The sequence below is a fragment of the Delphinapterus leucas genome, chromosome 11 (genome assembly GCF_059928025.1).
Source record: "Delphinapterus leucas isolate spDelLeu-1000000601 "Yukka" chromosome 11, BTC_Dleu_Yukka2, whole genome shotgun sequence".
NCBI lineage: Eukaryota > Metazoa > Chordata > Mammalia > Artiodactyla > Monodontidae > Delphinapterus > Delphinapterus leucas.
The window spans coordinates 6565688-6577581 of NC_143139.1; the positions used below are offsets into that span (position 1 = coordinate 6565688).

The 11894-nt window shown below is 56.7% G+C and overlaps 1 protein-coding gene and 1 long non-coding RNA gene across 2 annotated transcripts in view; one reads left to right on the forward strand and one right to left on the reverse strand.

Moving 5' to 3' along the window:
• TNFRSF1A (TNF receptor superfamily member 1A) overlaps positions 1-7655 on the reverse strand; it is an 11697-nt gene extending 4042 nt beyond the window's left edge. The window contains exons 1-4 of the mRNA XM_022577365.3: positions 7347-7655; positions 769-922; positions 425-553; positions 59-208 (exon numbers count right to left, since the gene is read on the reverse strand). Coding sequence (XP_022433073.1) covers positions 59-208; positions 425-553; positions 769-922; positions 7347-7385 — 472 coding nt within the window. The 5' untranslated portion in view covers positions 7386-7655. The remainder of the gene's footprint in view (positions 1-58; positions 209-424; positions 554-768; positions 923-7346) is intronic.
• A 72-nt stretch (positions 7656-7727) lies between these two features.
• Positions 7728-11376, forward strand: LOC111176658 (uncharacterized). The gene is made up of 3 exons (XR_002645106.3): positions 7728-8079; positions 8178-8483; positions 9252-11376. It is a non-coding gene; the product is annotated as an uncharacterized LOC111176658 (long non-coding RNA).
• Positions 11377-11894: the final 518 nt, after the last annotated feature.

Here is an 11894-nt window from a genome sequence, read left to right on the forward strand (position 1 = left end):
GCTGGAGACCGCCCTCCAGAGACGGGGTGAGCAGCTGGGTCGGGAGGGCCATGCTCACAGGAGTGGTGCACCGTGCCGTTGGGGCAGAGGCTGCAGTTCAGACACTGGAACAGAGTTTCACTCCAATACTTCCGATACTGGTTCTTCCTGCAGCCACACACGGTATCCTGGTCCACTGCGCAAGGAGCAATCTCCACCTGGAACATTTCTGGTGCGGGGAGTAGATGGGGTATGAGCTCCCACTGTCCCCACCGGGTGTGTCTCTCTGGGTAACGCACGCTCACACCCATGCATTCGTTCACTTGTGCACATGCATCCCTGCCCACCCGCAGCAGCACAGCTTCGTACCTTCCCCTGGAGACAAGACGCGCACACCCACCTGACCCAGTCGGTTTAGAGCCCCGCCCCCCCTGCTGAGACTTACCTTTCCGGCACTTGGAGCAGCTCAGACATTGTCTGAGGTGGTTCTCCGAAGCGGTAAAGGTGCCGCGGGCACACACCCTGCAGTCCGTGTCCAGCCCCGGGCCCGGACAATCATTGTACAGGTAGGTACCTGTGATTGGGGGGTCGGGGTTAGGCTGCAGCCAGGATCCCCAGCCCCAGGACGGCCCGGGCACCTCCCCGAAGTCCCCGGGAGAGGAAAGGAGGGAGAAACTCCCAGCCCTGGAGAGGCAGCCAAGTCAGGGCCCCCACGTTCCGGAACATCTGGAAAGAGCAAAGGGAGAAGCAGGGCCCCCTGAGGAGCCCCACGGTTACCCCCCCTCCTACCTTTGTGGCACTTCGTGCAGCAAATGGAATTATTTTGAGGGTGGCTATATTTCCCTTGGGGACATGAACTCTCTCTCTTCTCCCGGTCCCCGGGGTGAGGGACCAGCCCATGAATCCCCGCGGGGTACACATCCACCAACACAGCCCGGAGCACCTGGGGAAGAGTCAGATGGAGAAGACCCCATCAGGAGAGGGAGGGGTGGGGTCTCAGAGGGAGCGAGTCTAAAGCCTTCCCAGCTCAAGTCTTTTCTCAGCGGAACATTCTCCCCAGGCCACTCCCGCTCACACGCCACGTTCTCCTCTAAGCCTAGGCTGCCGGTACAGTGCCATCTAGTTGTTCTCTGGTTGTCCTGTGTGTGCGTTTCTGTCCTTTCAACTCAAGGTTGGTAAACTCCAGGCACGGGCTGTATTGTATCCTTATTTCCCTAAAGCAGCTGTTAGTGCTGGACACAGGGCAGATGTTCAAGGAGTTTTCTGGGTTGGGAACAGGCCCTTCCTTCCGACGAGTAGCCCCAGAGATTGGGGTGGCATTTCTCCATCTGGGTGCACTTTGTGCACGTCCACGGAGGTGAACAGTTAGGATCTGTGCACTTTCCTGAATTATGTTATGCCGTTAAAAAGGTTTTTTGTAACATCAGATTGGAGTGGAGGTGAGTGATGTCCCTGTGGCGGCCATTCCTGGACAGCGGGCAGAAGCCACAGGAAGAGTTTCTTTGTAAATCTGTACCGAAACCTCACTCAGGAGCCTGCCCTCGGACTCCGTGCTGCATCCCCTTCCACCAGTAAACCTGCACGAATACCCCAGGTTGGCCAGGGCAAATGGGGAGTGGAGAAAAAGGGAAAGTTCAGGGTCAGGGATGGGGGTAGAAAGGTGATGAGGTTTAGGTGGGGCGGGAGTGGGCACAGGCATGGAGGTTACATGTAATCGTAGCCGGCTGGAGGCTGGGGGTCTGGCTCAAAGACCACCGAGCCAGGAGCTGAGGGCGTGCCAGGGAGTCCCTCTGCCCTCTGCACATCGGGGTGTCCGGGGAGCCTGTTTTCCGGCCCCAGGCCGGGCCCCCCGTCCCGGAATCACTCGCCCAGCCCTGGCTTTAGAGCTGGGACGGCACAGCCAGGAGGCTGTGTTGAGCTCCAACCCAGACTTTGCTGTTTCACCTCCTACCAGCCTCTTCCTGGCTTTCCCTGGCCCTTGATCTTGTTTTCTCTGCTATAAAGCCCGCCTTATATGAAGATAAGAGGATGTCCTCCAAGGATGTTAAACTTTGGGAGCAACAGGCTAATCAGATCCCAGAAACCCCAGCCCAGGACAGGAGGGCCTGGTAGCCCAAGGCTGTAGGCAGGTCACACCCAAGTCCCCCGCTAGGTGTCGCTGCAGCGGCCCTGAAGCCCAAGCCCCCGCCCCAGCCCCACACAGGGGAAGCCACATTCAGAAACCCAGCTGCCACCCCCCAGGGGTGTAGGGCGCCCTCCCCACCCAGAGGCAGCACCCTTCCCTGGCCACTCCAGCGCTGTGCCACCTCCCCTGAGAACAGGGCTGAGGCTTCCAGAGCAACAGGAAAAGTTTGGAGTGTTTATGGGAAGGACTTCCCAGTCCTGAGAGTGTGGTTCCTTTCCCCGAAGAAGGGCTCACAGCACCTAAGGTCACTGGCACTTGGAATTCCATCCAGGAGGCTGGGAGCAGAGCCAACCGGAGACAGAGACAGCATCAGGAAAAAGAACGGCGGCGGGTTGGGGTGGGGTGGGGGTCCTTCCCAGGAAGGAGGGAGAGGCACCTTCTCAGTCCACGTGCCTCCCACCGCGATCTCCAGCACTTTGGGGGTTAAGTCAGATCCGGGAAAGGGAAATCTCTTCCCAGAAGCTCTGCCCGGTGACTCAGGCCAGAGGGAGGGAGGGAATCTAGGGGAGGGAGAGGGAACCAGCAGCTTCCCCAGCTCCTCAAGGGTCATGAGTCAGCAGAAAGGCTGAAGGGACCAGCCTGCAATTGGGACCCGATCCGATCCCTTCCTCCTGTGGGCCAGTCTCTCCCTCCAATCCCCACTCAGAGGCCCCTTTCCTCCCCTTCTCCTCCCAGGAGCCAGGCAATGGTCCTCAGTCCCCCTTGGCCCACTTTTTCGGGAAATGGCTCCCTATCCCATTCCATCCCAAAGGGAAGTCTCGGCCGACCCCCTGCTTCCTCCCATCAGGTCACTACCCGCCCCTCCCTGAGGGCCACTCAGCTCCTTCCCACCCCTCAGCATCCTTCCTTCAGACCCAGCCCCGCCCAGGCTCCTCCTCCGGGTTCAGCCAGTCTCTCTGCGGGTTTGTCCTTTCCCTGGCTTCTCACGTGAGCCCCACCCCGCCCCCGACACTTCCCAGTTCCAGGAGGGAGCAAACCAAGGCTGCCCTCCCACCCGGGTTCACTGCCTTCCCACAGCCTGACTGGTTCTGGCCAGCTGGGTTGGGCTTGGGCACCTCCCTGGGGTCCTCAAACAATCCTTAGGAAATGCGGCCGGTTCTGAGGCTCCACATGCCCCTCCCACAGCACAGGCAAAACTCCAGAGCCCTGAGCACTCAGTTCCCCCCAGTCCCCAGCAGCCCCCGGAGCCAGCCCACTCCGACCCCAGGAGCCAGCAGGCACCATTCCTTGGCACTGGCTGGCTCCAGTGCTTAGCCGCTGCATCTTGGAGCAAAACAGCGGAGATAGGAGGTGAACTCTGAGCGCCCAGACCCCAGGCAGCCTGAGTGCCTGTGGCCTGGAGCAGGGGAAGCGCAGGAAGCCGGGGTGCCTGTGGAGAGACAGTTGAAGGGGTGGCCCAGCACCCCTCCAGCTCCCCCATAACTTCCGCCTAGGGAGGCTTTTAAGTGTGACTTCCTGTGCTGGGGCCGCAACTTGGGGGCGGAGGGGTGGACAGCAGAGCGACCCTGTGGTCTAGCTCCCACCCAGCAGCCTCACTGTCCCGTCCTGCATTCATCTGTTCATTAACTTAAAATGTCTTGTGTTCATTTGATGTCAAAATCTTTGGGGAGCTCACGACAGCTTCTCCTCCAAGGCCCAGTTGAGGCCCGGCCTCCCTCCCCGAAAGCCCCCGTTAATGAGGTTTCCCCCACTCTAGCTCATGAGATACACAGCCACTCTGTGATCTTTGAAAGTGTGAGTAAACTATACCTATGGGGCTCTTACCATAACTACCTAGGGTGAGTAGATACGGGCTCCCCAACAGACCATAAACTATGCGATGAGAGATGAGAAGGTGTTTTGGTCAGAGATAATGTCTAATCCTCGGCACCCAGAACCGGAAGAGGGAAATAAATGTGGTTTGACTGGGTGATTTCACGACTATCTGTCTTCCACTCCAGTCAAGGCCAGTGAAAACCAAAGTGGGAAGATGGGAGTCAGTGCCTCCCTGTAGGCATATATTTATCTCCAGGGGAGAGTTCCCCTCTCCTTCCCACACACATGCACAACCGCAAACACCCTCACAGGAGATGCTGACAAGCCTTCCTCTCCTTTTGAGCATCCCTGGTGAGTGAAGGTTTTGTGTCACTTACGAACGACACAAAGGCAGATATGAGTCTGAGAACCTCTGCTCTAGCCTGTTAGATGCCCACTTCACTTGGCTATTCTCCAGACCCTCAACATGCCCCAAAGGAAATCCATCGACCTCCTGACCTGGACAAATGTCACACCATCAACTTCTCTTTGCCACCCTTCTCTCCTCAAAGCCCCCATCCCTCCTGTGCTACCATCCGGTCTGTAGTCCATCTTGCCAGACGTCCCATGTCATCTCTCAATCCTTTCCAAGTCCAGGGGTTGCCTCACACCCGGATCACTGCAACCATCTTCCCGCCTTTTTCCTGCTCCAATCCATCCTACACGCTTTCTTATCTGCATTTAAGCTTCAACTTGCACCCACAGGTGTGAGAATCTTCCTTTCCGGGGCCGGACCTCAAACATCATTTCCATGGGTCACTCTTTCCCTGAATGAGAACTTGCAGAGGTACCTCACTGCTATACTGGACACATGCCCAGGTGCAGCGGCCCTGAGAGAACCATTCATGAATGAATGAATGAATGAATTCCTCTACCTGGGACCACAGTCAGGACTCTCTCTCCATCCCTTCCCCCACTTCCTCCAATTTTCTCTTTCTCGCTTCTTCTTGTTCCTCAACAGGGTCCTTCCCCTGCAGCCAAGGTGCTCAGCTTCCTGCCACCACCAGCCCCCAACACAAAATCCCATCTCTCCATTCCTCCGCTCTACCTCAAACCAGTCCCCTTTCTTTCCAGCCTGCTGCCAGTGAGTGGCTTTAAAGCTCAGCTCCAAAACCACTCTTCTATGAGGCATTTCGTCCCTCATTCCATCCTTTATTCATTCAACAAACAGTTACGGAGCACGGTAGAGGCGCAGGTCCCGCAGGGATGCCCAGGTGAATACACGGCTTGAGCTCTCAGTTGGGTCAGAGACGGGTGACTGTGGACTCTGCGTCTCTGCAGGGAGCACGGGCGCTGGAGCTGAGATCCGCTGAGCAGAAAAGGCAGCAGGACGGCACTGACAACCCTCCCGGTTCTGCCTCCCATGGGTGTTCCAGGGCACCACATCGCAATGCTTTTGTGGGCATTTCTCCCCGGAGTGCTCTAAAATCATTTTTTGCTGTAAGCTGTCTTGGCTCCAAGACTGTCAGCTCGTTGAGAGCAGTAAGATCTTATGTGCTCTGTTACAGTCTCTCCCGCATTCTTCCCCCACCTCCACGCCCCGCCCCCCCCCCCCCCCCCCCCGCCGCCACACAATCACAGTTCCCTGCATTGCCCATCGAGTGGCGGGCAGTTGGAAAGCCCGTGGACAGCCTCACCCAGCACTGCACACCTCCTGTTTCCCCTCCAGCTCCAGGCTGAGCTTGGTCCCTTAGCTGTCACACCCCAACCCGGGCTGGATCAGCTGCAGCCCCAGGCATATTCCTTCATCTGTTCAGGCTCCCCCGTACCTCTGTTTTCCAAACGCAGAAGCCACTAATTACAACCACTACTGATACTATTAACAATAGGAAAGCTAACGTTTATTGAGTGCTTTCTGTTTGCTATATCCTGTTCCTGTACTAGAATAGAGACTCCATGAAGGCGAAGACTTTTGTTCACTGTTGTAAGTCCAGCCCCTAAAAGAGTATCTAGTGCCGAGCAGGCAGAAATGAATGGAATACTTAATATATATCTATCTATTTCATCTTCAGAACGACATTATGAGGTAGTGACGATTCTGTCCATCTTAGAGATAAAGAAGCAAGGCATGAAGGGTTATGTTAACCTGCTCAAGTCCAGGCAGCTAGTCCCTGAGGGAGTCAGGACAGGACGGGGGGATTTACTGCCAGGAGACAAGAGAAGGCAGGGCAGCTGGATGGGGAGCAGGGAGAGCCCCTGGGGAGGACAGCCTGCACAGGAGGGAAAGGTGGGCCTGGGGCCACAGGAGGTGGCGGGGTGCTGCGCAGGGAACTAGGGTCTAGAAACATGGACTAAAGCAGAGGGAGCGGGAGGAACTGGAGAGAAAGTTTCAGAAAGGAGACTCGAGAAGTCTGAGGAGACGGGACAGAAAAGAAAGGGATGATTTGGGGACACAGTACAAGACCCTGGGGGAAGAAGAGGTGGGGGGAGGAGAGGTGGGGGAGGAGGGGTGGGGGGAGGAGAGGTGGGGGAGGAGGGGTGGGGGAGGAGGGGTGGGGGAAGAGAGATGGCGAGTGGCGGTTGGGCCAGGGAAGAGCAGGAACCCTGAAGAAAGTGACCAACGCAGTGCCCCCAGCTAGGTGGAGGCGAGGGGCTGGGTTTCTGCGCAGGACGACTGCAGGACGTGGAGGGGTCAGGGATACATTGAAACAAGGCTGAAGCAAGAGAAAGGGACATTTTCCAGTGACGAAAACAACTGTCTACCAACTTCCCCAAACTGAGCTGTGGAAGAAGAAAGCAAGTGCTCTGTTGTCTGGGTCCATGGGAAGGGCTTGGGGGGCAGGTCCAGGGCTCTGAGGAGGGGGAGGAGGGTCAGGCCCACAGACAGTGGCCACAGATCCAGGGTGAAGAGTGCCCCCGGGGTGGGAGGCCTGGGCCTGGGGAGGCCTATCCGGCTACCGATCCCCCTCCCAAATGCCTCCAACACACAGCATCCCAAGCCTACCCGCCCCAAGCCAGGGCCTCTCCCAGACTCAGTTTCCCCACTTCGCTGGCGTCCAGTCCCTGCCCTCCAGCAGGGTGTGCTCAGCCGGGCTCACCGGCAGCCTCGCCTGTCCACGGCCCAAGACTGCTGACCTGCCAGACACAATGCAGAGCCATCTGGACTCTGAGAGGACAGACCTTCTGTCTCCCACTCCTTTGGGTTTCCTAACAAACTCCCCCGCCCCCGCCGTGGGCACCTGCCCCCGTCTTCCTGGCAGCCCGGGAACCCCTTTCCCTCCCTGCCTTTCAAACTTCTCCCTTGCTCCCGACTCAGGGCAGCGAATGAATGGGGCAGTGTTTGAGGTCAGGCCGCGCAGGCCTGAGGCTGGGGCCCGGCCCTCGGCTCTCTCCCGCCCCAGGCGCCGCTGGCCCATCAGCCCACTCCGCCCTCCGTCCCCCGTCTCACCAGTGGCAGCAGCAGGCCAGGCACGGTGGGGAGGCCCATGTCCGGCCAGCTGTGGCCTTTCACTCCCCCATCAGGGCTCAGGCAGTGATGGACAGAGGCGACAGTGGCAGCGACACAGTCCCAGGATGAGCAGGGTCCGGAGTGGAGCCCGGGCGTCGGGCAGGGGAGTGGAGGGTTGAGACTGGGGCGCGGATCACAGCCGGGTCCCGGGGACCTCAAACCCGGAAGGCCGGCACTGCAGCCTGAGTTCGGAGAACTCCGAGAAAAGTCAAGCAGAGAGGAGGTGGGAGGGGAAGGGAGAGGGGGGTGTTGCAACTTCAGGACAGGAAGAGCCGGGGTGGAGGCGGGAGGAGGCGGGAGGAGGCGGGAGGAGGGGGGAGGAGGCGAGAGGAGGCGGGAGGAGGGGGGCCAAGGTGCCTTAACCTTTTGTACCCAGTGCGAGCGCGGGCGCCCGGATCCAGCTGCCCTGCCACGTGCGCGGGTCTGACCACTCCCACCCAGAGACACCCAGGAGCGCCGGCCCCCTGCCCCCTCCCCCCATCGCCCGGCCTTTCCCAAATGAACCACAGTAGAAGGATTCCGGGCTTTGGAGTCAGATTCGCTGGGTTCCAGCTCAGGATTCTCTACTTTTTACGTGGGTGGTGTTGGACAAACTCGGGTGCTGTGTTCCAGTTTGCAAAATGGAGAGCCGCTGTCTCGTGAGGTTGCCGGCAGGATTTATTGACACCGGCAGGTAAGCGTCTGATGCCAGACAAGTCCTCAGTGTTCCTTAGAACCCCTTCCCCTTTCCCCAGAGTTCTCCACTGACACCGTAATCTCTCACTTTCTTAGGAATTTACGCCTCCAACCCAAACCTCAGAGTAAAGCCTAACCCTGACTTGGGGCCCTGCCGCCCCGCACCTCCCTGCCCCACCCCCTCCGCCCCAGTTCTCATCCAGTCTTTGCTGGGCGATGCTCCCTACAGCGGATCCTGGCTCTGCCTCCAAACGATGGTGGGGCCTCTCAAAAGACCTCGGTTTTGAAATGAGAGCGACAGTGCCTGGCCTGCCTTCGTGGGGAAGAGATGTCATGAGTCCTAATGAGATCACATCCGTGACAACGCTGTGGAATTACGGCTCTCTCCATCAGGTATTACTGGTACGTTCCCAGTGCCCCTTTCCCAAATATTCCGATGCATCAATCCGAATTGCGCTCGGAGATAATCTACCGCAGCCCCATTGTTTTATAATCGAGAAAACTGAGGCCCAGAGACACGCAGGTCATGTGCCCTGCAGAGCCAGCCCAGCCCCCAGACTCCTGACTTCAGACTAAGGGCCCATTTTGCTACGACACATAATTACCGCTTCCCATCAGTCCTTCTGAGTCAGACCCCCCACCCGATTCTTTGGGTTTTTTTAAAAAATATTTATTTATTTTTGGCTGCGTCGGGTCTTAGTTGCAGCACGCGGGATCTTTCGTTGGAGCGCCTGGGCTTCTCTCTAGTTGTGGCGCACAGGCTCCAGAGCATGTGGGCTCTGTAGTTGCAGCATGCGGGCTCTCTAGTTGAGACGTCGGGGTTCAGTAGTTGCAGCAGGTGGGCCTAGTTCCCCAACCAGGGATGGAACCCACATCCCCTGCATTGGAAGGCGGATTCTTAACCACTGGACCATCAGGGAAGTCCCTCGTTGGGTATTTTATGCCATGCTTATCTGTGCAGGACATCTCCCAAATGAATCCCACAACAAGGGTACAACATTCACCCAAATATTCTCTGGCCACAATGACCTTCCCTAGACCCAGTCCAGGCCCCGGGTCCTCCAGCCGCTGACGTTGCTGGAAATGCAGGGAGACCAGACAGGAGTGAGGTCCTAGGGCTTTGTGACTTGGAATCAGAGCTACTCACCCCTTTGCCTCTTGATCCACCAGCTGACTCCCCACGCTGCTATCCACCCTCCCTGGCCCTTTCCTGGTGCCCCTCTGTGATCCCAGGAACAGAGCTGTGGATGTGAACGGAGCTTGGACGCCCCCACTTCTGGCTGACTTCACTCCGCCCCATCCTCCAGCTTCAGAGGAACCAGAGGGTTGAAGCTGGACTCACGGAGGAAGGAGGTCGCCTCCACCAACACACAGGGAGGCTCCAAGTACAGTACGCATGGACCTGAAGCAGAGCTCTTATAGAAGCAGAGTCACTGAAATAAAGTGCAAGAGTCAATTGCCCAGTTTCCAGTGTAAAGACGCCAGAAGAGCCACAGGCTCCTCATGTAAGAAATGGGAAGCACGCGTTGATGAGCAAACGCATGTAAAGTGTTTAGCAAGGCTTTGCCGTATACTAAGCATTCAGTCAGTGGTAGCAATGGTAATAATTTGTATTCACAGTAATAACTTCAGTGTCCTATTTTTTTTTAATTTTTATTGAAATATAGTTGATTTACAGTGTTGTGTTAGTTTCAGGTGTCAATGTCCTATTTTTAATGTTACAAGGAATTTTTAGTAGTCTGTGCCAACCGTCAATGCCATCACACATAGCCCGGCACAAAAGGAGAATTTCTGTCATTGTTTAGGATAAATGCCTATTTACTCAGCAGGTTTAAAGTCTTGAGACACGTGGTATTCAACTGTTCAATAAAATTCTGTTTAAAAGAAAAGATGGTGAGGGGCTTCCCTGGTGGCGCAGTGGTTGAGAGTCCGCCTGCCGATGCAGGGGACACGGGTTCGTGCCCCGGTCCGGGAAGATCCCACATGCCGCGGAGCGGCTGGGCCCGTGAGCCATGGCCGCTGAGCCTGCGCGTCCGGAGCCTGTGCTCCGCAGTGGGAGGGGCCGCAGCGGTGAGAGGCCCGCGTACCGCAACAAAACGAAACAAAACAAAACAAAAGATGGTGAGAGGTGCATGGATCTAGGGATATGAACAGCTAACCAGTCTCTTGGAGGAGGTGAGAGTATATGAGCATAATCCCTCCAGGGGAAGAAGAAATCATGGCGAGGGAGACAATGGGAGAGCTGGAGAAATAGGACAGGGGCAAACTAGGATTGGCTTTTAGGGCTCATGAAGCAAAGGATAAAGAGTATAAAGAGCTTTAGATAACAGAGCCCTATCTCTCCATCACATGTCACACACACACAGACTCACACACACGGGCCCCACAGTAGCAGAGTCATCAAAAGGGCACTGAACTCTCTCTCAGTCGGGGTGACATGGGTTCCAGCCCCTGACATCCCAGCTCCATGTGTCACAGGAAAACAGGCTGAGTCACAGAAGACCTGGCTTCCAAGCTGGTTCTGTAAGAATCATGAACTTGGGCAAGTCACTTCACCTGATAAGCTCAGTAAGGAAAGCGAGGCAACTGGAACTCTCTTCTCTACCAGTCTGATCAACCTGGGACAGAGAAACTGGGAGCACCTCTCCTGGATGTGCTAATTTTGGATAACTACTCATACAATGCAAGTGTGCAGATTACTGCCGATTTCAATAAACACTCTAGAAAAACGCATGCCCTGTATTACTGGTACCTGCCCTAGTCCCCTCCCGGCCCCCGTAACTGGCATCCGTTTGCTTTTAAAATCCACTTTATCTTGAATCATGTAAGACAAATACATTAATAGAAGTTTTTATGGAATTTGTGATGCCTTGAATAATGGTCAGAAGGTGCGTGTCTTTGTGTGTTGGTGAAGAAGGAAATAAACTATTTTTAAAGGTAAAAAAAACAAACAAACTACCCTAGTGTCCAGGAGTAACCCAAAGATGAGGGATGGAGGAGAGGAGGAAACAGCTCAAGGTGGACATGCCTTTGGCAGGAGAAACTCCAGCGCAGGCTGGGGGAGAAGGGGAAGGAGGGGGGCGTGGCTGATTGCTGTCATCCACAATAGCTCCGGCTTTGCCCCGCAGGTCCTGCCCACGCAGCCAGGGGAGACGGAGCCAGGGAGGGCTGGGGCAGGACTGACGATAGGCTGTGGCCAGAGAGCACAAGAGCAGGCTGAACCTGAGGGCTCTGAGAGGAAACTGTTGTGACACCAGCATTTTCCCCTCATCGTCTTGTGTCTACGAAAGGGAAGTCAGGAGTCGTCACATCACTTCCTCGTCACGACCTTTCCTACCTTCCCGCTCCCTCCACCATCTCCCCCCCCACTCCCCCCCCACCCCCACCCCCACCCCCCCCCACCCCCGCTTTCCCAAGATTCACGTGGCTCCTCAGGGCGGGGAGATTACAATTGAGGGGAGTAAGACCAAGGCAGCAGGGGAGGTGGTCCCAAAGAGGATGAGGAAGGCTGACTTCTGAGTTCCAGGTCTGATGCTGGAATGGGGGAAGGAACTGGGGGGTCTGGAAACCCGGGTTCGATTCAGACATCCCTCAATTATCCTTTGTTAAAATAAAAGCTGGGGCTTCCCTGGTGGCGCAGTGGTTGAGAGTCCGCCTGCCGATGCAGGGGACACGGGTTCGTGCCCCGGTCTGGGAGGATCCCACATGCCGCGGAGCGGCTGGGCCCGTGAGCCATGGCCGCTGGGCCTGCGCGTCCGGAGCCTCTGCTCCACAGCGGGAGAGGCCACAGCGGTGAGAGGCCCGCGTACCGCA